Source organism: Salmo trutta, chromosome 35, assembly GCF_901001165.1.
Source record: "Salmo trutta chromosome 35, fSalTru1.1, whole genome shotgun sequence".
In the NCBI taxonomy this organism is placed as follows: Eukaryota; Metazoa; Chordata; class Actinopteri; order Salmoniformes; family Salmonidae; genus Salmo; species Salmo trutta.
In genome coordinates, this window is record NC_042991.1 from 30,385,453 (window position 1) to 30,411,877 (window position 26,425).

Below are 26,425 nucleotides of genomic sequence, written 5' to 3' on the forward strand. Positions count from 1 at the left end.
ACGCAGATTTTCAAAATAATAATACAAATAAAATAGTAGCACAACAAATAAAATAAAATACGCAAGAATGGAGCTATATACAGGAAGTACCAGTACCAGATCAATGTGGAGCTATATACAGGGAGTACCAGTACCAGATCAATGTGGAGCTATATACAGGGAGTACCAGTACCAGATCAATGTGGAGCTATATACAGGGAGTACCAGTACCAGATCAATGTGCAGCTATATACAGGAAGTACCAGTACCAGATCCATGTGCAGAGGTACGAGGTATTTGAGGTAGATATGTACATGAAGGCAGGGTAAAGTGACTAGGTATCAGGATAGATAATAATAAGGTATTTGAGGTAGATATGTACATGAAGGCAGGGTGAAGTGACTAGGTATCAGCATCGATAATAATAAGGTATTTGAGGTAGATCTGTACATAAAGGCAGGGTAAAGTGACTAAGTATCAGGATAGATAATAATAAGGTATTTGAGGTAGATACGTACATGAAGGCAGGGTAAAGTGACTAGGTATCAGGATAGATACATATAAGGTATTTGAGGTAGATACAGTTGAAGTGGGAAGTTTACATACACCTTAGCCAAATACATTTAAACTCAGTTTTTCACAATTCCTGACATTTAATCCTAGTAAGAAATTCCCTGTCTTAGGTCAGTTAGGATCACCACTTTATTTTAAGAATGTGAAATGTCAGAATAATAGTAGAGAGAATGATTTATTTCAGCTTTTATTTCTTTCATCACATTTCCCAGTGGGTCAGAAGTTTACATACACTCAATTAGTATTTGGTAGCATTGCCTTTAAATTGTTTAACTTGGGTTAAATGTTTCAGGTAGCCTACCACAAGCTTCCCACAATAAGTTGAATGAATTTTGGCCCATTCCTCCTGACAGAGCTGGTGTAACTGAATCAGGTTTGTAGGCCTCCTTGCTCGCACATGCTTTTTCAGTTCTGCCCACAAACTTTCTATAGGATTGAGGTCAGGGCTTTGTGATGGCCACTCCAATACCTTGACTTTGTTGTTCTTAAGCCATTTTGCCACAAAAGTATGCTTGGGGTCATTGTCCATTTGGAAGACCCATTTGCGACCAAGCTTTAACTTCCTGACTGATGTCTTGAGATATTGCTTCAATATATCCACATAATTTTCCATCCTCTTGATGCCATCTATTTTGTGAAGTGCACCAGTCCCTCCTGCAGGAAAGCATCCCCACAATATGATGCTGCCACCCCCGTGCTTCACGGTTGGAATGGTGTTCTTCGGGCTTGCAAGCCTCCGCCTTTTCCCTCCAAACATAACGAATGTTATTATGGCCAAACCATTCTACAAATCTTTTTCTCAGGTTTTCTCAGCCAAAAAGCTCAATTTTAGTCTCATCTGACCAGAGTACCCTCTTCCATATGTTTGGGGAGTTTCCCACATGCCTTTTGGCGAACAACAAACGTGTTTGCTTATTATTTTCTTTATGCAATGGCTTTTTCTGGCCACTCTTCCGTAAAGCCCAGCTCTGTGGAGTGTACGGCTTAAAGCGGTCCTATGGACAGATACTCCAATCTCCGTTGTGGAGCTGTGTAGCTCCTTCAGGGTTATCTTTGGTCTCTTTGTTGCCTCTGATTAATGCCCTCCTTGCCTGGTCCATGAGTTTTGGTGGGCTGCCCTCTCTTGGCAGGTTTGTTGTGGTGCCACATTCTTTCCATGTTTTAATAATGGATTTAATGGTGCTCCGTGGGATGTTCAAAGTTTGGGATATTTTTTTTATAACCCAACCCTGATCTGTACTTCTCCACAACCTTGTCCCTGACCTGTTTGGAGAGCTCCTTAGTCTTCATAGTGCCTTTTGCTTGGTGGTGCCCCTTGCTTAGTGGTGTTGCAGACTCTGGGGCCTTTCAGAACAGGCGTATATATACTGAGATCATGTGACAATTAGATTGCACACAGGAAGACTTTATTTAACTAATTATGTGACTTCTGAAGGTAATTGGTTGCACCGTATCTTATTTAGGGGCTTCATAGCAAAGGGACATACATATGCACGCACCACTTTTCAGTTTTTTTATTTTTAGAATTTCTTTAAACAAGTTATTTTTTTCATTTCACTTCACCAATTTGGAATGTTTTGTGTATGTCCATTACATGAAATCCAAATAAAAATCCATTTAAATTACAGGTTACAGGTGCAACAAAATAGGAAAAGACCAAGGGGGATGAATACTTTTGCAAGGCACTGTAAACAGGGGTGCTAGTCACTGTATCTATCAAATGTCCAAATTTACCACACATTCAATGTATCTGTGGTCTGTTAGAAGTAGGATCATATTTTTAGTCATTGGTTTGAATTATGAGAGGGACACGACAGGAAGGTGGGAGGAGAGCAAAAGACAGGGAGAAAAGGAACAAGAGAGAAAGAAGGTGATAGATGGGGAAAGAGAGAGAGGAAGGGAGAGAGAAAGAGAGAGAGAGAGAGAGAGACTAAAACAATACAGAAATGCACAGCAGAAAAAGAAGGAACAGCACGTCAGAAATCAGCTCAATGTAATTGAAGAATCCATAGACTCGAACCACTTCTGGGAAAATTGGAAATCACTACAACACAAAGAATTATCTATCCAAATTGGAGATGTATGGGAAACCACTTCTCCAATCTTTTTGTCTCTATAACAAAGAACATACATGATCAAATACAAATACAAATCTTAGAATCAACTATTAAAGACTACCAGAACCCACTGGATTCTCCAATTACCTTGAATGAACTACAGGACAAAATACAAACCCTCGAACCAAAAAAGTCCTGTGGTGTTGGTATCCTCAATGAAATGATAAAATATATAGACAACAAATTCCAATTAGCTGTAGTAAAACTCTTTAACATCGTCCTTAGCTCTGGCATCTTCCCCAATATTTGGAACCAAGGACTAATCACCCCAATCCACAAAAGTGGAGACAAACTTGACCACAATAACTACCGTGGGATATGCGTCAACAGCAACCTTGAGAAAATCCTCTGCTTTATTGTTAACAGCAGAATCCTACATTTCCTCAATGAAAATAATGTACTGAGCAAATGTCAAACTGGCTTTTTACCAAATAATCGTACAACAGACCACGTATTCACTAATTGACAAACAAACAAACCAAAACAAAGGCAAAGTCTTCTCATGCTTTGTTGATTTAAAAAAAACCTTCGACACAATTTGGCATGAGGATCTGCTATACAAATTGATGGAAAGTGGTGTTGGGGGAAAAACAATAAACATTACAAAATCCATATATACAAACAACAAGTGTGCGGTTAAAATAGGCAAAAACACACACATTTCTTGCCACAGGGTTGTGGGGTGAGATAGGGGTGCAGCTTAAGCCCCACCCCCTTCAACATACAGTGAGGGAAAAAAGTATTTGATCCCCTGCTGATTTTGTATGTTTGCCCACTGACAAAGAAATGATCAGTCTATAATTTTAATGGTAGGTTTATTTGAACAGTGAGAGACAGAATAACAACAAAAAATCCAGAAAAACGCATGTCAAAAATGTTATAAAAGGATTTGCATTTTAATGAGGGAAATAAGTATTTGACCCCTCTGCAAAACATGACTTAGAACTTGGTGGCAAAACCCTTGTTGGCAATCACAGAGGTCAGACGTTTCTTGTAGTTGGCCACCAGGTTTGCATACATCTCAGGAGGGATTTTGTCCCACTCCTCTTTGCAGATCTTCTCCAAGTCATTAAGGTTTTGAGGCTGACGTTTGGCAACTCGAACCTTCAGTTCCCTCCACAGATTTTCTATGGGATTAAGGTCTGGAAACTTGCTAGGCCACTCCAGGACCTTTCTTGAGCCACTCCTTTGTTGCCTTGGCCATGTGTTTTGGGTCATTGTCATGCTGGAATACCCATCCACGACCCATTTTCAATGCCCTGGCTGAGGGAAGGAGGTTCTCACCCAATATTTGACGGTACATGGCCCCGTCCATCGTCCCTTTGATGTGGTGAAGTTGTCCTGTCCCCTTAGCAGAAAAACACCCCCAAAGCATAATGTTTCCACCTCCATGTTTGACAGTGGGGATGGTGTTCTTGGGGTCATAGGCAGCATTCCTCCTCCTCCAAACACGGCGAGTTGAGTTGATGCCAAAGAGCTCCATTTTGGTCTCATCTGACCACAACAGTTGTCCTCTGAATCATTCAGATGTTCATTGGCAAACTTCAGATGGGCATGTATATGTTTTTTCTTGAGCGGTGGGACCTTGCAGGCGCTGCAGGATTTCAGTCCTTCACGGCGTAGTGTGTTACCAATTGTTTTCTTGGTGACTATGGTCCCGGCTGCCTTGAGATCATTGACAAGATCCTCCTGTGTAGTTCTGGTCTGATTTCTCACTGTTCTCATGATCATTGCAACTCCACGAGGTGAGATCTTGCATGGAGCCCCAGGCCGAGGGAGATTGACAGTTCTTTTGTGTTTCTTCCATTTGCGAATAATCGCACCAACTGTTGTCACCTTCTCACCAAGCTGCTTGCCGATGGTCTTATAGCCCATTCCAGCCTTGTGTAGGTCTACAATCTTGTCCCTGACATCCTTGGAGAGCTCTTTGGTCTTGGCCATGGTGGAGAGTTTGGAATCTGATTGATTGATTGCTTCTGTGGACAGGTGTCTTTTATACAGGTAACAAACTGAGATTAGGAGCACTCCCTTTAAGAGTGTGCTCCTAATCTCAGCTCGTTACCTGTGTAAAAGACACCTGTGAGCCAGAAATCTTTCTGATTGAGAGGGGGTCAAATACTTATTTCCCTCATTAAAATGCAAATCAATTTATAACATTTTTGACATGCGTTTTTCTGGATTTTTTTGTTGTTATTCTGTCTCTCACTGTTCAAATAAACCTACCATTAAAATTATAGACTGATAATTTCTTTGTCAGTGGGCAAACGTACAAAATCAGCAGGGGATCAAATACTTTTTTCCCTCACTGTATATATCAACAAATTGGCGAGGGCACTAGAACAGTCTGCAGCACCCAGCCTCACCCTAGTAGAATCTGAAGTCAAATGTCTACTGTTTGCTGATGATCTAGTGCTTCTGTCACCAACCAAGGAGGGCCGACAGCAGCACCTAGATCTTCTGCACAGATTCTGCCAGACCTGGGCCCTGACAGTAAATCTCAATAAGACCACAGGTAACTTCCAAAAAGCTGTGAACGATCTGAGAGACAAGGCAAGAAGGGCATTCTATGCCATCAATAGGAACATAAAATTTGACATATCAATTAGGATCTGGATAAAAATACTTGAATCAGTTATAGAGCCCATTGCCCTATATGGTTGTGAGGTCTGGGGTCTGCTCACCAACCAATAATTCACAAAATGGGACAAACACCAAATTGAGACTCTGCATGCAGAATTCTGCAAAAAATATCCTCCGTGTACAACGTAAATAACCAAATAGTACCCGAAAAACACCAGTCTCAATGTTAACAGTGAAGAGGCGACTCCGGGATGCTGGCATTCTAGACAGAGTTCCTCTGTCCAGTGTCTGTGTTCTTTTTCCCATCTTAATCTTTTATTTTTATTGGCCAGTCTGAGATATGGCTTTTTCTTTGCAGCTCTGCCTAGAAGGCCAGCATCCCGGAGTCGCCTCTTCACTGTTGACGTTGAGACTGGTGTTTTGCGGGTACTATTTAATGAAGCTGTCAGTTGAGGACTTGTGAGGCATCTGTTTCTCAAACTAGACACTCTAATGTACTTGTCCTCTTGCTCAGTTGTGCACCGGGGCCTCCCACTCCTCTTTCTATTCTGGTTAGAGCCAGTTTGCGCTGTTCTGGGAAGGGAGTAGTACACAGCGTTGTACAAGATCTTCAGTTTCTTGGCAATTTCTCGCATGGAATAGCCTTCATTTCTGAACACAAGAATAGACTGACAAGTTTCAGAAGAAAGTTCTTTGTTTCTGGCCATTTTGAGCCTGTAATCAATCCCCCAAATGCTGATGTTCCAGATACTCAACTAGTCTAAAGAAGGTCAGTTGTATTGCTTCTTTAATCAGAACAACAATTTTCAACTATGCTAACATATTTGCAAAGGGGTTTTCTAATGATCAATTAGCCTTTTAAAATGATAAACTTGGATTAGCTAACACAACGTGCCATTGGAACACAGGAGTGATGGTTGCTGAAAATGGGCCTCTGTACGCCTATGCAGATACTCCATAACAAATCTGCCATTTCCAGCTACAATAGTCATTTACAACACTAACAATGTCTACACTGTATTTCTGATCAATTTTATGTTATTTTAATGGACAAAACAATGTGCTTTTCTTTCAAAAACAAGGACATTTCTAAGTGACCCCAAACTTTTGAACGTTAGTGTATATACGATACATATATATTGGCAAATATATATATGGGCATTGGAAATTATGCAGACAATTACATTGATGGAAGCCAGATTCTATCTGCAATATTGAAGCTGATCTACCCCTATTTTTATTTTATTTTTTATTAAAAAAATAACACACTAAATGTGATCAATTAAACGCATGTCTATTTAGACTGAGGTCTGACTCGACCATGTGATGTAGGCTTTCAGTCCCAGGATGGCTAAGGAGACCCAGATAAAAAGCTATACCAGGCTGTTATAAGACTGAGAATCAGGACGCCCTTCCACAGCCACACACACAAACACATTTTAAAAGGGACGCTAGTGAGAATCTCATCCATTTGTGTCCTCATAAGTCTCTGACGGAAAGCTCTAGCCATCTTTTAACCTTTTCATACAGCGTTAAATAGTAAGGACACTCAGAACAACACAGAACTGCAGCCAGGTTCCTCAGCGTGTGTCTCAATAATACAGGGCTCCCCAAATTTGGCCCGCGGGTGGTTTTATTTGGCCCCCAAGTTATCTGAGCAAAAAAATAATAATTAATTGTTGGACATAAAAAACTGTAAAAACACCAGGAAATCAGCTCCAAGTAATTTTAATTTGCTAAATCTGTTTCTAAGTATTTCCACTCATAATAGAGAGACACATGATTATATACAAATGTAAGCAAGGTTTGAAATTATTATGTTTTAGTCAAATATTACATCTGTTTGGGCTTCTTGCAGTCAATTTGCAGTCTACAAATGACTTGTAATTATGTTCTGGCCCCCCGACCGTCTGCTCAAGAAGAAATCGGCGCGCGGCTTAATCTAGTTGATGATCCCTGCAATAATATCTCCTTTCTCCCAAAGTTTGCACTTGTTTACTTGTTCCCCACAAATCCAAAAGCATTGGAAACACACACCTGTTTAGGTAAGGTGCTGGCTAGGGGAATTTCCACCATATTAATTATACCAGTCATTTTCTTTCAAATCAGTGAAGGGACGCGAACAGCTGCACACTTTGGGAGAAAGGAGCGATAATTGGGACTCACTCCTTGTTATAATGAGAATGGCCCCTCACACTTCATTAGGCAGCCTCTACTGTAATGAGGTGGTCTGAAACAAAGCACCCAATATGTGCGTCCTCCTTCCTATCCCCCAAGAGATCTGTGCGATTTTAATACCAGCTCAGTTTATTGGCATGCTGAGTCATGGGCTATGTCCCAAATGGCACCTTATTCCATATGTAGTGCACTACATATGGAACAGGGTCCATAGGGATCTGGTCAAAAGTAGTGCACTTTATAGGCAATATGGTGCCATTTGGACGAGGCCCATGGTTATTCCGCTTCAGAGGCTCTGGGCACAATCTTTTGCTCCAATCTCAACTAGCACTCATTTGAGGCAGAGTATTTCTGTGAAACTCTATGGGTTCATCTTCTACTGTTTGAAGTTGAACCAATGTTCTGTAGACTACTGCTGGTGAGCTCATTAATCAAATCGAATCAAATGTTATTTGTCACATGCGCTGAATATTAACAGGTGTAGACCTTCTGGTGAAATTCTTACTTACAAACCCTTAACCAACAAAGCAGTTTTAAGAAAATAGAGTTAAGAAAATATTTACTCAATAAACTAAAGGAAAAAAGATAAAGTGATACAAGTTGGGATACTGTATATTTCTGACTAGTGTCTTTTCATTACAAACAGGGAAGCAGTAGTGAAATAGGTTGCACATGTAGTATAACTGTAGTAGAATCAAGGCAGAGATAACGCAATCAAGATAAACCAGGATAGGTTAAGCTAATTCAAATGATCACCATGTCATTATCATCCGAAAACCCAAACCATCAACTGATTCATTGAAGCTTTTTTAGAACCTACTGTACATGTACATATGACCTCAATTACGTCGACTAACCTGTACCGGTACCCCCTGTATATAGCCTCGCTACTGTTATTTTACTGCTGCTCTTTAATAAATAAAAAAATAAACCAAACATTTTTGGGGGGGTATTTTTCTTAAAACTGCATTATTGGTTAAGGGCTTGTAAGTAAGCATTTCACTAAATTCTACACCTGTTGTATTCGGCGCATGTGACAAATACAATTTGATTTGATTTGACACAAACTATTCCAAATGAATGTGAGCCAATCTCTGTTGTACTGTCCTCTCTGGCCTCAGGGGACCCCAGGCACCTTTATTCATATCATTTGGTCCTGAGATCCTGGAATTGCATGTCCCCATGTCTGTGCACACTAGCAAATAAATGAACCTACATTAGAATCTATGGTGTGGCAGGAGGTCAATCCTAAGGAACCAACAGCAGGAGTATATTCATTAATGCACACTGTAGAAAAATGTTTTGCAACTGAAACAAGGGTTTCTTATTGGACAAATTCAGCTAGTGTCTCCCCTTTTTGTCCTGTTTGGTTCCTAGAGTAAATAAACTCCTGTTGATCTGAACACATACTGTACTATATAAAGCAGGGTTGGGGTCAATTCAGAATGTAATTCAATTCAAACAATGTGTAACGATTGTCGTCGGGAGACGAGGAAGCGGACCAAAACGCAGCTGGGAGCGAATACATGTTTATTTAACACACTAGAATTAAACATGTACACAAAATCAAGGAAAAACTGCCAATACGTTACGTGCTCAAATAACAGAGGCAACAACCCACAAACATCGTGGGGGAAAAGGAACTTAAATGTGATTCCCAATCAGACTTCACAAGCGACAGCTGTCTGATTGGGAAATCACCCCCGAGCCCAACATAGAAATAAAACACAAAGAAAGGCTATAACCAAAACATAGAAAATAAAGCATAGAAATGCCACACCCTGACCAAAATAGCAGAGTTCACCTGGTCAGGGCGTGACAGTACCCCCCCTCCAACGGTGCGTACTCCCGGCGCACCAAACTAAAGTCTATTAGGGGGGGGGACCCGGGTGGGCGCCTCACCCTCGGTGGAGGCTCTGGCCCCGGGCGTGTTTCTCCCCCTGCCTCCACCCTAGCCCTACCCCTCTGGCCCGGACTGGACCACTGTGGAGCGGCATGCTCAGGCTCCGGAGCGGAGCCGTCGACCGGAACAGGATTGGGCACCGGTGGACCAGACACGGGCCGTGCCGGACTGTGGACACGCACCGTGGGCTTGGTGCGGGGAACAGGGACGGGCCGGACAGGACTGTGGACACGCACCGTGGGCTTGGTGCGGGGAACAGGGACGGGCCGGACAGGACTGTGGACACGCACCGTGGGCTTGGTGCGGGGAACAGGGACGGGCCGGACAGGACTGTGGACACGCACCGTGGGCTTGGTGCGGGGAGCAGGGACGGGCCGGACAGGACTGGGGACACGCACCACTAACCTGGTGCGGGGAGCAGGGACGGGCCGGGCCGGACTGGGGACACGCACCACTAACCTGGTGCGGGGAGCAGGGACGGGCCGGACAGGACTGGGGACACGCACCACTGACTTGGTGCGGGGAGCAGGGACGGGCCGGACCGGACTGTGAACACGTACTGGTGACCTGAAGCGTGGAGCCGGTTTAGCCACTCGTCCTGGCTGGATGCCCATCCTAGCACGGCATGTGCTGGGCATGTCCACCGGACACACTGGGCTGTGCGTGCGCACTGGCGACACAGCGCGCAACTCTGCATACCATGGCTTGGTGCGGGGAGTAGGGACGGGCCAGACAGGACTGGGGACACGCACTGGTGACCTGAAGCGTGGAGCCGGTTTAGCCACTCGTCCTGGCTGGATGCCCATCCTAGCACGGCATGTGCTGGGCATGTCCACCGGACGCACCGGGCTGTGCGGGCGCACTGGCGACACAGCGCGCAACTCAGCATACCATGGCTCCTCCTCCAGATCTTCCCTCTGCAGGTCCTCAATCAAACGCCTCATCTCCTTCTCTTCCTCCGCCGTCATCCCTCACGAGAGCAGTGGTCTGGGCTCTTCCTCTGCCCTTCCGGACCACCCCATTAGCCCCCCCAAAAAAATTCTCTTGGGGCTGTTTTCCGGGCCTCCTCGACCGCCGCCTGCGACTCCGTCTACCGGCTGGCTTTTCCTCCTCGACCTGGGAGTCCGTCCGCCAGGGTCCTTTCCCCGACATGATCTCCTCCCAGGTCCAGAACTCCTTTCCCTCGCGAGCCCATCTCTCGCGCTCCTTTGCCTCCCGCTGCTTGGTCCTGGTTCGGTGGGTTGTTCTGTAACGATTGTCGTCGGGAGACGAGGAAGCGGACCAAAACGCAGCTGGGAGCGAATACATGTTTATTTAACACACTAGAATTAAACATGTACACAAAATCAAGGAAAAACTGCCAATACGTTACGTGCTCAAATAACAGAGGCAACAACCCACAAACATCGTGGGGGAAAAGGAACTTAAATGTGATTCCCAATCAGACTTCACAAGCGACAGCTGTCTGATTGGGAAATCACCCCCGAGCCCAACATAGAAATAAAACACAAAGAAAGGCTATAACCAAAACATAGAAAATAAAGCATAGAAATGCCACACCCTGACCAAAATAGCAGAGTTCACCTGGTCAGGGCGTGACACAATGAATCTAATGCATTATCGGAAATGTATTTTTCTGATATTAAAAAACAAGAGGATTATGAATTATTATAGACAACCCACAACATAATCTTAGAATATTTCCAGACCACTGTAATTATTTAAAATGCTTTTAGGAGAATGAGTTTTAAAAATGAACTAGATAGTAGTGTTAACCATACAGGATGGTCAAATAAACATTATTATGGTGATGTGTAGAATAAATAAGCCATTTGACTTTCATTGGATTCAATTCTACTTCCTTTAACTTAAATTCAATTCAAATTCTGTGGCCAATTTTAATTAAATTCAAATTCAAGAATTGAATTGGAATTAAAGAGCAATTTCTCAACTCAATTTAGAATTGACCCTAACCCTGGTATAAAGCTCCAAAGGCTCAGGTGATCGATTATGCAAACATATGCTAAGAGAAACAAACACTACAAACAAATCAACACATCAAGCCAAAGTTACTGATCTGTCCCTCACAGCATTTTATCAAGCAGATTATTCCTGGCTGACACAAAGATTTGGCAGACTAGAGAGAAACAGTAATGAAGCCTTTTTGAAGGCAATAACTCCAGCATTGATTCGGTGGACAAAGCCTATAGGGAAATTATAGTTTTTGTAGGGTTTTTTGGATAACTGCTGAAAATAAGGTCTGTGGTAAACACAGGTTTAGGAGATACGTTTGGTTTTATGACATAATCTTCATCAGCTAACGTCACCTTTTTTATGTAATAAAAAGCACAAAAAGCACATAAAGGTCATAATTCCTAAAGGTCACGTTAACTGACTGATACATAGAAGTTATCCTAAACCTGTGTTGACATTGGACCTTGTTTTCTGTGTTTTTCCCAAAACCCTCATCTTTCCCCATTTATTTTCCCCATGGGGATTGCTGAAGGAACCAGAGATAACTAATTTGCGGGTTTTAGGATGACAAGCTGGTGAGTTCTATTAGCCTAGTTCAGTGGTGGCTGGAGGGAGACATGTTAGGTAGGCGGGTGGGTTTGGGAAGGGAGTGGGAGGTTGGGGTGGAGCCTCACTTCTTTTCCTTCTTCCTTTTTCTCTCTTTGCATACTAAATGTTTTGTTACTTTTCGGCTCTGTGAAGGAAATGTGCAATTCACACTCCGACCTGTTAACGGCAGCAATACACAACAAAGGATATAGTCTGCCGGAAAACTACACGAAGAAGAATGAGGTCAGCGGGAACTGAGAGCACAGAGTAGGAAGCGAATGTTGTGTAAGTTATGTACCAGGGGCACGTCATGTAACTTATTGATTTTAGTTATCAAGATAAAGATATTTTGGGATTTTCGTTCATGCATAATTTCGGGTAATACTCTCGTATCTTCATGATAATTCATTAAATCTTTAAGGTATTTCTATGAGCGTGTATGTTTAATCAATAGCTACATGTCACCTCAACGCTGACATTCATAATTATCGTACTATTGACATGTAGCCCTTACATTAGACAGTGCATGAAGCCATTTATACTTTTCTACACAGTTGATTTGATAGACATTTCAGGAGGTGGATAATAACATTTGATATGGGCTCTGTCAAAGTCATGGCGTGCTGCCGGCAGCTATTTTTGCCCCATGCAAGAGCACTTGCTTTAACTACAAAGATGGCTAGTTCTGTGAACATCATATGCTGCATCCGAAGAAATCTCAGCTCCTCTTCGAGTTTGCGGTCCAGCATGCCAGCTTGGGTGATTGACGAGTATGGCAACAATGGGGTACTGAGGTTCACTGAAGATGCCACAGCTCCCAGTGTCAACTCAGCAAGTGAGGTCTTAATTCAGGTCCACGCCGCAAGCCTCAACCCTCTCGACATATCCATGAGGAGTACGTATCTATAAGTCTGTAATGTCAATATGCTCATGGTCATATTTCCTTATAAACCAAGATTATGGGACTTCAGTCAGTTGTAATGCATTAGCTGTCATGGGAGTCATTTTGCATCTATATCACAATTGTTTTACTAATCTGTCTGTTTATATTTCTCAGGTGGGTATGGGTCAAATCTTCTGAAGCTGAGACGGGACCCGGTGTCTTTGGGTCAGAATGGCGGCGAGTTTCCCATCATACTGGGTCGGGATGTCTCTGGCGTGGTGGTGGATTGTGGGTCGGGAGTGACCCATTTCAAACCAGGAGATGAGGTACGTCGTTGAGCAGCTCTGATGTGGCCTAGTAACAGTCATTAGGGCCGACCGTAGCAAAACGTTTTGCAACGGAAAATGAAAATGGACATTTGTTATTGAACAAGTCCAAGTTGTCTCTCCAGTTTTTACTCGGGTTCCTTCATTTGGTGTTTACTGAACACAACCATGCTGAGTCGGGATGGCAGGCACAGTGCCTTCCTGTGACATTCAAGAGAACAGCCGTTTTGCTGATCGAATGAAAACGCACCTGGCCATACTTTTTACCTACTGGTAAATTATTTGCATTGTTGGCAGGAATGAAACGGGTGTTGTTTTTTCTACCACACTTGTCACACTCATTATCTGATACATTGTTTATCAAGTAGAATTACATAGAGATACCCTTAGAATGTATTTTTCCATCCCCAGTGGTTGTGGCTTGGCCGGCCCCCTCAGCGGTGCCCCGTCTAGGCTACCTCCTCCGCTGAGTCTCCGCCGGGCTGCAGGTGGTGTGCAGAAACTTGTCTAGTCCAAACCTTCCAACTGTCTGCTGGTTGCCTGTCTGCTTATTGTAACAAGTTTCATTTTGTTTTTAGAGGACTTCGGTGTTGTTTTGTGTTTTTTGTATGCATTACGATGTTATTGTAAATAACTAATGTGTTAAAAATATATAATGTTTGAAATATATATTATTTTGTGTGTTTTTTTTTCTTCGCAGGTGTGGGCGGCCATCCCTCCATGGAAGCAGGGCAGCCTGGCAGAGATGGTGAATCTGACAGAGTATGAGGTAATTCTACTATGACTGTGTATGACTGTGTATGCTACATGTACATTTTATTAATGCAATGGCATAGGGTGGTTCTCAGCTAGTAGAGCGTGTCCCCTCCGACGCCAGGGTAGTGGGTTTGATTCCCGGGACCAACCATACAGAAAATGAATGCACGCGTGACACGAAGTCGCTTTGGATAAAAGCGCCTGCTAAATGGCATTTATTGTTGTTATTATGAATTGTTTTCCAAACAGGTTTTCATTCATTGTGTTATCCCATTATACATGTAGAAACTGAATTGTTTCATGAAATATATCTTAGTCTTTGTAAGACAGACCCCCCTCTTGGTGTTCAGTCGTCTGCTGAATAGAAAACAACATGGGCTTCTTTCAGATTTGAATGGCTCTGTTATAGAGGAGAATATTAGCTTATTTGAATGGCTCTGTTATAGAGGAGAATATTAGCTTATTTGAATGTCTCTGTTTTCTAACAAATGAAAGTACCAGGGGGCATCGCTTTCTACGACCCCTTGCTTCAACTGAGAAAACGTGTAAAATGAACTTGGATGAGGTGAAAGTCTATAATTATGTAATCATATAATCATATTGCAAAGAAGTGTGCTTAATTAATTAAGACTCCCAGTACAACTGGTTCCATGAGCCAGTGAAAGCAGCAGTTAGGCTAGCCAGACGAACTGTGAGTTGTGGGGTGCATCATTAGTTTGAGCCAGTGAAAGCAGCAGTTAGGCTAGCCAGACGAACTGTGAGTTGTGGGGAGCATCATTAGTTTGAGCCAGTGAAAGCAGCAGTTAGGCTAGCCAGACGAACTGTGAGTTGTGGGGTGCATCATTAGTTTGAGCCAGTGAAATCAGCAGTTAGGCTAGCCAGACGAACTGTGAGTTGTGGGGTGCATCATTAGTTTGAGCCAGTGAAAGCAGCAGTTAGGCTAGCCAGACGAACTGTGAGTTGTGGGGTGCATCATTAGTTTGAGCCAGTGAAAGCAGCAGTTAGGCTAGCCAGACGAACTGAGTTGTGGGGTGCATCATTAGTTTGGCACTTCTCAGCATGCTGTCCTGTTGTCCTGCTGTCCTGTTGTCCTGCTATCCTGTTGTCCTGCTGTCCTGCTGTCCTGTTGTCCTGCTGTCCTGCTGTCCTGTTGTCCTGCTATCCTGTTGTCCTGCTGTCCTGCTGTCCTGTTGTCCTGCTGTCCTGCTGTCCTGCTGTCCTGTTGTCCTGCTATCCTGCTATCCTGCTGTCCTGCTGTCCTGCTGTCCTGCTGTCCTGTTGTCCTGCTATCCTGTTGTCCTGTTGTCCTGCTGTCCTGCTGTCCTGCTGTCCTGTTGTCCTGTTGTCCTGCTGTCCTGTTGTCCTGCTGTCCTGTTGTCCAGTCCTCGCAGCAACTCCAGTCGTTTGGCTTTCCCATCGTTGCCTGAAACAAATGAAGGGTAAAGGGAGGGAAGAGTAACAGTTAAGCACAGACAGATGTGTGTGAGAGTTTGTACCTACTGTATGTCCTTCTAGTGTGTGTGTGTGTGTGTGTGTGTGTGTGTGTGTGTGTGTGTGTGTGTGTGTGTGTGTGTGTGTGTGTCCTTGTATGAATAAAAAAAAATTGTATTTGTGTGCCCTCCCACCTCAGGTCTCCCACAAGCCAAGGTCGCTGAGTCACAAGGAGGCGGCGTCCATCCCCTACGTGGCTGCCACGGCCCTGTCTGCCCTGGTCAACGCGGGCGGCCTGTGCAGAAACAACTGCACTAACAAACGGCAAGTACACACTCATCCATACATGACCAAATTCACTCTCTCCCAGACATCGCTCCTGCTCTGTGACGGTAGGTCCCCACCCTGTTCCACTTTGGCCACAAACCCTAGACCAACACTTCACACTTCTGAAGCAGCTTTCTAACCAATCTCTATACCAAAAACCATGGTCTTGGTTTGAGCAAGAGTGACTTTACTTTAAGTGTCACGCAGGATGACGTCACTGCTGCATGATGGTCACTCTGGCGCTCGGCTAAGCGATACTATGTCTGCTATATGTGCTACACTGAACATAAATGGATCACCTTCTCTCTTTGAATCCTGACCTCATGTCTGATCTCTCTCTCCCCCGCCCCTGTCTCTCTCTCTCTCCCCCGCCCTGTCTCTCTCTCTCTCCCCCGCCCTGTCTCTCTCTCTCTCCCCCGCCCTGTCTCTCTCTCTCTCTCCCCCCGCCTGTCTCTCTCTCTCTCCCCCGCCCTGTCTCTCTCTTTCTCCCCCCCCCCGCCCTTGTACTCTCTCTTCTCTCCCCCGCCCCTGGTCTCTCTCCTTCTCTCTCTCCCCAGCCCTGGTCTCTACTCTCCTCATCTCCCACGCCCTGTATCTTCTCTCTCTCTCCCCCGCCTGTCTCTCTCTCTCTTCCTCCCCCGCCCTTCCTGTTCTCTCTCCTCTCCCCCGCCCCCCTGTCTCTCTCTCTCCTCCCCGCGCCCTTGTCTTCTCTCTCTCTCTCTCTCCCCGCCCTCTCTCTCTCTCTCTCTCTCTCTCTCCCCCGCCCTGTCTCTCTCTCTCTCCTCTCTCGTTTGTGCCCCCGCCTGCTCTCTCTCTCTCTCTCTCCCCCCCGCCCCCCTCTCTCTCTCTCTCTCTCCCCCGCCCTGTCTCTCTCTCTCTCTCTCCCCCGCCCTGTCTCTCTCTCTCTCTCTCCCCCGCCCTGTCTCTCTCTCTCTCTCTCCCCGCCCTGTCTCTCTCTCTCTCTCTCTCTCTCCCCGCCCTGTCTCTCTCTCTCTCCTCTCTCTCTCCCCGCCCTGTCTCTCTTCTCTCTCTCCTCTCTCCCCCCCCCGCCCTCCCCCGCCCCCCCGCCCTCCACCCCCCCCCCCCCCCCCCCCCCGCCCCTCCCTCCCTCTTCTTTTGTCTCTCTCTCTCTCTCTCTCTCTATCTTCTTCTTCCCCCGCCCTCTCTCTCTCTCCTCTTCTCTCTCTCTCTCTCTCTCTCTCTCTCCCCCGCCCTCTCTCTCTCTCTCTCCCCGCCCTCTCTCTCTCTCTCCCCCACCCTGTCTCTCTCTCTCTCTCCCCCACCCTGTCTCTCTCTCTCTCCCCCACTGTGTCTCTCTCTCTCTCTCCACCACCCTGTCTCGCTCCCTCTGCCCCCCTCCTTTCGCTCCTCTCTCTCTCCCTCTGCCCCCCTCCTTTCTCCTCTCTCTCTCCCCCACCCCCTCTTTCTCGCTCCCTCTGCCCCCCTCCTTTCTCTCCTCTCTCTCTCCCTCTCTCAGAGTTCTTATCACCGGAGCCTCAGGTGGTGTTGGAACGTTCTCCATCCAGGTAAGGACCTTTCAGGGATGACCAGCAGCTCATAGCACCAACACTGAAGACTCACCTCACACCAGCACCAGTGGTTGGTTGACCTTGTGCAGTCATAAAGAGTATACACACATCAACACACACCCACACAGAGAGGTGTCTCTCTCACTAAGTGTCTGTTTCCTCTGTAGCTGCTGAAGGCCTGGGGCGCCCACGTGACAGTGACCTGCTCCCACAATGCCGAGGGACTGGTGAGGGGTCTGGGGGCGGATGAAGTGGTGGACTACACGGCGGGAGACATGGCCACGGAGCTGGGACTGCTGGAAAAGTGGGTTTTATTAGTTGGAATAATGTAAAAGTGCGTGTATCAAGGAATGTTTAAAACACTTTTTACAACCCCGTGATGTGTCGACTGAGACAGGGCCACAACACTAGAAGATAATGAGTGCCTCAAAGAGATCATGTATCTTAAATAAACCCTATTTTATCCATTGAGATTCTCCTCTAGATCTGATTGTTAACATATTTCTGAGACATCATGAGAGTAGCTAGCTGCCAAGGTCCAATCTAATGACATACAGTCACGTTCCCACTCGAATACCACTTTCCCCACCGACTCTCTCCCTGGCCAACGTCATAAACAACATTACCCACCCACGCAGCTGAGCAAGGTTGATTTGGCATACCAACTCACTGATTCGCTTCCTGGTTTCCATGGCAACATGGCTCAAGGACTAGAGTGGGAGACTAAATGCTCTCCATTGGTGGGGGGGGGGGGGGGGGGGGGTTTGATCAGAATAAACCCTGTTAACCTTGTCTCAGTGGTTGAGTGAAGACACACTTCAATCCCTTAGGCTTGGCTAGACATCTCAGTTTATCTTCAGGTTGACTTCTATATTTGTCTATTGAATAGCATGAAGGTATAGTACTTAAGACCATCTTGAGTGTTGTGGATCGGATTCTCTCTCTTTCTCTTTCTGTCTCGCTCTCTCTTTCTCTCATGCTCTCTCTTACCATGTTTACACTAGTGAATCAAGCAGAACTGTACTGTGCTGACCTGGTTACACATCCTCCATCTTAGTTGGAACCGTGCTGGACTGAACAAAGTGAAAGAAAGTACCCGAGTCAATACAGTGTCTCAGGTTGGCATGATAGTGTGTTAGACTTTTTCATTATAACCGCTGTCCCTGTGTTCCCCCTCAGGTTCGACGTGATCCTGGACAATGTGGGTGGGGACTCGGAGCAGTGGGCCCTGGGCCTGCTAAAGCCCTGGTCAGGGGCCAAATACGTGACCCTGGTCACCCCCTTCCTGCTTAACATCGACTCCATGGGCTTGCTGGAGGGAGCCGTCCACTCAGGACTCAACCTGCACCAGAAGGCCATCACGGTAAGCTAGCAAAACAAGTTGATGCCTCACGGATGAGGTCTGAACTCCGGTCTTACGCTCGGGAAACAAATGTCTTAACCATTCGACCAAGTCGCTGGTACGGCTACCTCATCACGAGAGCTTGAGTCCGATTCACCTCCGTTACATACGCATGGCAAAACTTCCTAAAATATCAATGCACTCTCATGTCAAAGTTTAAAAAAGCCTTTATTGTAACTTGACTAAACCAACCGACCCCGCCCCTCTGTCAGGGTGGGGGTTACAGGGGCCTTTTCACACCACTGAGCTGCGCTGGCCAGCTTACACATTAAACATAATTGCTAGAACCATGCTGGAAAAGACGATGTAAAAAATAAAATCTGTGCCAATGCTTTACAATAGTTGAAAATGGATAAGTGAAAGCCCTTAGTTTGGCCACGGTGGGGCCGTTGGCACCATGTGACTGATTCAACCAGGGCCTCTGACTTATATTTTTGTTTTTATGAGCGTTTGTCCGCTTGTTCTCATGTTGTCTTTTTGGTCTCGTTCGCTCCGTCTGTGCTGTGCACCTTTCCATTTACACCAGAGATCTGTACATAATGACAAGATGCTCATGTCTCCGCCCTAACAATGGGAGTCGTTGTCCCAAAGGCGGCAAGGCAGACGAAAAGCTTAACTTCATAAAATCGCATTGGGATTATTTTGGACAGATTTTGGCGAGAGTGGCACCTCTCGCTTCGCCTCTTTCTCCCAAGCCCCTCCCCCTACCACACACAACAACAAAGATGAGAGATCTCTTCTTCCTCTCTGACAAACGGTTTCAACTCTCTATTTGCATTTGAGGTTTGGTCCAAAAGAATGGGTCATGTGTACACCACAACACATGGAGAAATGATTTTACTGTAATAGAGGAGAAATGAACCTTTCTAATGAAACCCTGTTTATGTTTCAACTGCTCAGAAATAAGGTAGGCCACTTGATTTCAACATCTGAACAAAGTGGACAGGCTAGCACGCTATTCAAACAGTTGGAGACGGACAGAAGGTTGTGTTCATAACAATTCAACTGTTCTACCTTGTTAGCTGAATTCAGAGCTAGTGAAATTATACCTAGATCCAAGTTGGCTAAACTAGAAATATAAATATTAGCTGGCTACTAACTAGCACGTGGGCTTGTGCTTGAGAGATTGTTTATGAGACCAGTGATCATTTTCTAGAATGGCTGCTACATTATTAGTGAATGTGCATTATGCATGGTTCTGGTTACATTTGTAACAAAAAGTACATTTTTATAGACAAACCTGAAAGCCAGATTAGTGATTATTGCAAAAAAAAGCAAGTACAACTATTTTGATAAAATAATTAAATTACAAGTGGGTCTTATGGTTGTCGAAGGCATATGTTCAGCCTCAGTATAATTACACAAGCTCTGAATTCATTAAATAAGTTCACTATTTTAAATGCAGTGGATTTGACCTTTAATTGTATAACAAAGCTTATTTAGAAAAAACATTTAAAAAATTGAGATATACAGTACCAGTCAAAAGTTTGGACACACCGACTCATTCCAGGGTTTTTCTTTATTTTTACTATTTTCTACATTGTAGAATAATAGTGAAGACATCAAAACTACTAAATAAATATATTTTAGATTCTTCAAAGTAGCCACCCATTTCCTTGATGACAACTTTGCACACTCTTGGCATTCTCTCAACCAACTTCATGAGGTAGTCACTTGGAATACATTTCAATTAACAGGTGTGCCTTGTTAAAAGTTAATTTGTGGAATTTCTTTCCTTCTTAATGTGTTTGAGCCAATCAGTTGTGTTGTGACAAGGTAGGGGTGGTATACAGGGCTATCTTCTATTTGGTGAAAGACCAAGTCCATATTGTGGCAAGAACAGCTCAAATAAGCAAAGGGAAACAACAGTCCATCATTACTTTAAGACATGAAGGTCAGTCAATATGGAAAATTTCAAGTGCAGTCGCAAAAACCATCAAGTAACAGACACATCTCAACATCAACTGTTCAGAGGAGACTGCGTGAATCAGGCCTTCATGGTTGAATTGCTACAAAGAAACCACTACTAAAGGACACCAATAATAAGAAGAGACTTGCTTGGGCCAAGAAACACGAGCAGTGGACATTAGACCAGTGGAAATCTGTCCTTTTGGTCTGATGAGTCCAAATGAGAGATTTTTGGTTCTGACCGCTGTGTCTTTATGAGATGCAGAGTAGGTGAACGGAGGATCTCTGCATGTGTGGTTCCCACTGTGAAGCATGGAGGAGGAGGTGTTATGGTGTGGGGGTGCTTTGCTGGTGACGCTGTCTGTGATTTATTTAGAATTCAAGGCACACTTAACAGCATGGCTACCACAGCATTCTGCAGCGATACGCCATCCCATCTGGTTTGTGCTTAGTGGGACTATCATTTGTTTTTCAACAGGACAATGACCCAACACACCTCCAGGCTGTGTAAGGACTATTTGGACAAGAAGGAGAGTATTGGAGTGCTGCATCGGATGACCTGGCCTCCACAATCATGTGACCTCAACCCAATTGAGATGGTTTGGGATGAGTTGGACCGCAGAGTGAAAGAAAAGCAGCCCACAAGTGCTCAGCATATGTGGGAACTCCTTCAAGACTGTTGGAAAAGCATTCCAGTTGAAGCTGGTAGAGAGAATGCCAAGAGTGTGCAAAGCTGTCATCAACGCAAAGGGTGGCTACTTTGAAGAATCTCAAATATAAAATGTATTTTGATTTGTTGTTGAACACTTTTTTTTGGTTACTACATTATTCCATATAGTGTTGATGTCTTCTCTATCATTTTACAATGTGGAAAATAGTAAAAATAAAGAAAAACCCTTGAATGAGTAGGTGTGTCCAAACTTTTGACTGGTACTGTATATTGTGAATCATCCATAAGTTAGAAAACAAATAGAGATATGAGTTTTAGGCCATATGGCCTGGACCTAATTAAAGTATGGTTTGTGCTTAATCAGTGCAAATAACCCTGCAGGGTGTCACTGTTCTAAACGATTTCATGAGGAAGAAATTACACTGGAGGAATTCACCCGTTTGTGTATATGTGTGTGTCTCTCTTTCTGTGTGTGTGTGCAGGTGTGTGTCTTTCTGTGTGTGTGTGTCTCGCTCTCTCTGTGTGTGTGTGTCTCTCTCTCTCTCTCTCTGTGAGTGTGTGTCTGTCTCTGAGTGTGTGTGTTTGTCTTTGTGTGTGTGTGTGTATTACATGCAGCTGGGCTGTTTGGAGTTCATGTGTAATAGCCTGGGTGTGGTTGAGCTGAACTAAATGGATGGATGGTCTGGAACAGGGTGGAGCTGAACTAAATGGATGGATGGTCTGGAACAGGGTGGAGCTGAACTAAATGGATGGATGGTCTGGAACAGGGTGGAGCTGAACTAAATGGATGGATGGTCTGGAACAGGGTGGAGCTGAACTAAATGGATGGATGGTCTGGTACAGGGTGGAGCGGAACTAAATGGATGGATGGTCTGGAACAGGGTGGAGCTGAACTAAATGGATGGATGGTTAGGAACAGGGTGGAGCTGAACTAAATGGATGGATGGTCTGGAACAGGGTGGAGCTGAACTAAATGGATGGATGGTTAGGAACAGGGTGGAGCTGAACTAAATGGATGGATGGTCTGGAACAGGGTGGAGCTGAACTAAATGGATAGATGGTCTGGAACAGGGTGGAGCTGAACTAAATGGATGGATGGTTAGGAACAGGGTGGAGCTGAACTAAATGGATGGATGGTCTGGAACAGGGTGGAGCTGAACTAAATGGATGGATGGTTAGGAACAGGGTGGAGCTGAACTAAATGGATGGATGGTCTGGAACAGGGTGGAGCTGAACTAAAGGGATAGATGGTCTAGAACAGGGTGGAGCTGAACTAAATGGATGGATGGTCTGGAACAGGGTGGAGCTGAACTAAATGGATGGATGGTCTGGAACAGGGTGGCGCTGAACTAAATGGATGGATGGTCTGGAACAGGGTGGAGCTGAACTAAATGGATGGATGGTTAGGAACAGGGTGGAGCTGAACTAAATGGATGGATGGTCTGGAACAGGGTGGAGCTGAACTAAATGGATGGATGGTCTGGAACAGGGTGGAGCTGAACTAAATGGATGGATGGTCTGGAACAGGGTGGAGCTGAACTAAATGGATGGATGGTCTGGAACAGGGTGGAGCTGAACTAAATGGATGGATGGTCTGGAACAGGGTGGAGCTGAACTAAATGGATAGATGGTTAGGAACAGGGTGGAGCTGAACTAAATGGATGGATGGTCTGGAACAGGGTGGAGCTGAACTAAATGGATGGATGGTCTGGAACAGGGTGGAGCTGAACTAAATGGATGGATGGTCTGGAACAGCGTGGAGCTGAACTAAATGGATGGATGGTTAGGAACAGGGTGGAGCTGAACTAAATGGATGGATGGTTAGGAACAGGGTGGAGCTGAACTAAATGGATGGATGGTCTGGAACAGGGTGGAGCTGAACTAAATGGATGGATGGTCTGGAACAGGGTGGAGCTGAACTAAATGGATAGATGGTTAGGAACAGGGTGGAGCTGAACTAAATGGATGGATGGTCTGGAACAGGGTGGAGCTGAACTAAATGGATGGATGGTCTGGAACAGGGTGGAGCTGAACTAAATGGATGGATGGTCTGGAACAGCGTGGAGCTGAACTAAATGGATGGATGGTTAGGAACAGGGTGGAGCTGAACTAAATGGATGGATGGTTAGGAACAGGGTGGAGCTGAACTAAATGGATGGATGGTCTGGAACAGGGTGGAGCTGAACTAAATGGATGGATGGTTAGGAACAGGGTGGAGCTGAACTAAATGGATGGATGGTTAGGAACAGGGTGGAGCTGAACTAAATGGATGGATGGTCTGGAACAGGGTGGAGCTGAACTAAATGGATGGATGGTTAGGAACAGGGTGGAGCTGAACTAAATGGATGGATGGTCTGGAACAGGGTGGAGCTAATTCTTAGGTAATCTTGGTTAACCCAGAACTAAAGTTTTGTGTAATTGGTCAGCTGCTAGATTAAGTTCAGTGGCCAGACGTTAAGAGAAGAGATGTTAGAACGAGGAGCTCCACCCTCTCTCTTTGCGGGCAAGTCTATGGGCCGAATATCCCCTTCCGAAATTCGAAAGATACGAACAGCTGTGAAATCGTGATTGGTCCAAATAAGCTTAAGCACTGGAACTATTGCTGTTTGTTGGCTATCAGTGCCCATAGTATAAAGACTGATCTATGGCACCATTCAGGTTTCAGTAGTCTGCCCACGACAGATTACAATTTAGGGGACTTTGCTGTTCGGGAGGACTACATAGCACAAGCCTGGTAGGCAAGGACAATGACTTTGGCAGTGAGTTACAATAGTCACTAGACTGTCTGTCTGTGAGTTACACACACTGGGGTGGGGGGCTGCTGAAATGGCAGTTTTTAGGCACTCAAATCACTAAATGCCTGTATGTGTATGTTTGTATGTTTCCTGCCAAGCCTGGGGCTCAGGGCCCTATTGTCTGGGTGAGCAGCTGGCTGGCCATATCGGGCCACTGCAGGGCTGAAGCATGAGTCACACTAGACTGACTGACTGACTGACTGACTGACTGACTGGGACTAGGACTAGACACAGTACCTGAGAGACTACAGCCAAATGGGGACCTCTAGTGGGCAAACGTAGCCTTACTAGTCAGGAGCACAAGTGGCACTTTCATAGCCTGTTCCGAGATCTGTTTGTGCCATCATCATGTCATGACAATGACTTGACATGTTGGGCATAACAAGGTGTTGAGATAATAGTACAGACCTGGGACCAGGCTAGCACATTGACTTATTTCTGGAGACGCATAGTATAATGCCACCACGTGTTAACTTAGCATTATTATGTGACTATGCAGTTTTGTATAGGATGTGTCCAATGCAGTACATGGTGCTACCAAACAGTCATTATCAAGGTCATTTCATCAGCGTTTGTGCTTGCTGTTCATAATTAGTCCCTGGTCGGTTTTCTGTATGTTTATGGCCTTTGGGGACAATAAAGAATTGAAGTTGGATATTATCTTGACGATAAGATTTTTCCCTCTCAGAACATGTGTAACGGAGTGTTCTACCGCTGGGGGTTCTATGCTCCAGACGGCCCGGCGCTGGACGAGGTCAGCCAGCTGGTGGATGCCGGAAAGGTACTGCCACTGCATTCTGTAGTCTATAACATCCTACAGTAACTCATTTGTACAGATGGAAATTAGCCAGGTAGGTGGGTCTATACATGCCACAGATTCCAAGCATTGTCCTACATTCAGAGTCCCCCTCTGTCTTTGTGTGTGGGCGTTCCCCTGTGTCGGTACGTGGTCTATGAGTCAGATTTGAACAGTGAATGGGTTTCCGACAGTGCTGAGCAGCCATTCGCTAAAGTGCCCCCCCCCAGTCACGGGTGTAATCCATACCCCTTTGTCCCAGGGATTATAGGGACAGCATGGCATTTTGGGGAGCGGGCGTGCCGTGCTGGTGGCAGGAATCCATTCACACAGACATACCTCACACACACCCCAATCCCTGTCAGTATGGAGATAGAAATCTATCAAAATGTTTAAAATATATTAGTTGTGAGACACAAACAGAAGATGCAACTTTTAAATATCAGACTATAAATATGCCCATATAGTTTCACCAACATATGTTATGATCCAAAAGCAAATGAGTCATCATTAATAAAAATAAATAACAAATAAATGCAAGACAGGTTTTTTCTGGTTAAAACAGAACATTTTACAAACATATTTCTTTCTTTGCAAACACAAGTGGTCAAATATATGCTTTTGTGAATGTGACATTTGACAACATTTGTGACCTCCATTTTACATATTTGTGACTCACTACTTAGTTTTCTAATAAAAGGTAAAAAATATATATCTCCAGTCATTCATTGTTAATGACGAGACGCAGACGAGAATAACATGTTGGGTGGGGGGAGGGGGGCACAGGATTGTCCTTCCTCATCACATTTTTAACACTAGCCCTCCCTCGTTTTTTTTGTTGTTGACGCTTGTGCATTCATTTGGAGATGATTTGCGCATGGGTGGTTGAATGTATTCATAGATTACTAATGTGTTTAGGGTTCTCCTGCAGTATGTATTAGTTTGGTTGGTTGAGGTCCATACACACAGCTCGCTGCAAAAACAAGCAAGTCATTTCATTGGTTTTAGTTACACATTTAGTCCTAGGGCATTTCCTTGTGGTGGTTGTTCATTGGTGGATTGTGTTTTTACTGTTCATGTGTGTACAGACACTCGGTGTTGTCATTCCTTAGATCCTTCCAGTGGTGGAGGCCACGTTCCTGTTCTCCCAGGTGCCCCTGGCCTTCCAGAAGGTAGAGGGAGGTCACGCCAGGGGGAAGACTGTGGTCACCGTGGCCCAAGAGGAGGAGGGGACCGGAGTGACTGAAGAGGAGGGGGAGACTAGTGACACCTCAGAGCAAGTCAGGGAGGAAGTCAGGCAAGCAGCTCCAAAGAGCTAAACCGCTGTGATGTCAACACTAAGCATTGGGTCATTAAGACACGCAACAGTTGTTTTTTTTAACGCTTTGCAACGGACAACTTAAATCATTTTTGTTTTTTGTTCCAGTTAGTCTAACCCTGTTTCAGTTTTCTTACATTTGCCTAATGGACATGACCCTGGATATGGTTTCTCCATGTCCGTCCTGTAGAACGCTGAACTCTTGAGCTCTACTGCAAGACACTGTTTGGTTTGCATTGTTTGCGCTTTTGCAGATAAACTGCTTGTTTGAGTAAGGCAACATTTATTTATCTTATGGTTTGTCTTGTGTGTTGAGAATTCATTACGGAAAAGTAAAATATATATTTACATTTTGGCCTGCGCAATTGATTCATACTTTTATGACATGTTTT

The 26,425-nt window shown here is 44.9% G+C and overlaps 1 protein-coding gene across 3 annotated transcripts; it reads left to right on the plus strand.

Moving 5' to 3' along the window:
* Positions 1-12,113: 12,113 nt before the first annotated feature.
* LOC115175056 (reticulon-4-interacting protein 1 homolog, mitochondrial) lies at positions 12,114-26,383 on the plus strand. Of its 3 annotated transcripts, XM_029734212.1 has the most exons (10): positions 12,114-12,177; positions 12,506-12,787; positions 12,950-13,101; positions 13,802-13,870; positions 15,488-15,612; positions 17,093-17,141; positions 17,312-17,448; positions 18,324-18,507; positions 24,608-24,700; positions 25,828-26,383. In XM_029734212.1, the coding sequence occupies exons 1-10, from the start codon at positions 12,171-12,173 to the stop codon at positions 26,032-26,034; spliced, it is 1,305 nt and encodes a 434-aa protein (XP_029590072.1). In that variant the 5' UTR covers positions 12,114-12,170; the 3' UTR covers positions 26,035-26,383. The 3 variants fall into 3 exon arrangements, with proteins under 3 accessions (XP_029590072.1, XP_029590073.1, XP_029590071.1); XM_029734211.1 differs by having other exon boundaries at positions 12,124-12,787; XM_029734213.1 differs by lacking the exon at positions 24,608-24,700 and having other exon boundaries at positions 12,123-12,787.
* Positions 26,384-26,425: the final 42 nt, after the last annotated feature.

What these genes read in the sequence shown, in the direction of transcription:
- LOC115175056 (XM_029734211.1), top strand. Translation starts at nt 12,490, where the DNA reads ATGGGCTCTGTCAAAGTCATGGCGTGCTGCCGGCAGCTATTTTTGCCC. An exon ending in TGAATCTGACAGAGTATGAG is followed by an intron (nt 13,871 to 15,487) that starts GTAATTCTACTA and finishes CTCCCACCTCAG; the next exon opens with GTCTCCCACAAGCCAAGGTC. An exon ending in GAGCTGGGACTGCTGGAAAA is followed by an intron (nt 17,449 to 18,323) that starts GTGGGTTTTATT and finishes GTTCCCCCTCAG; the next exon opens with GTTCGACGTGATCCTGGACA.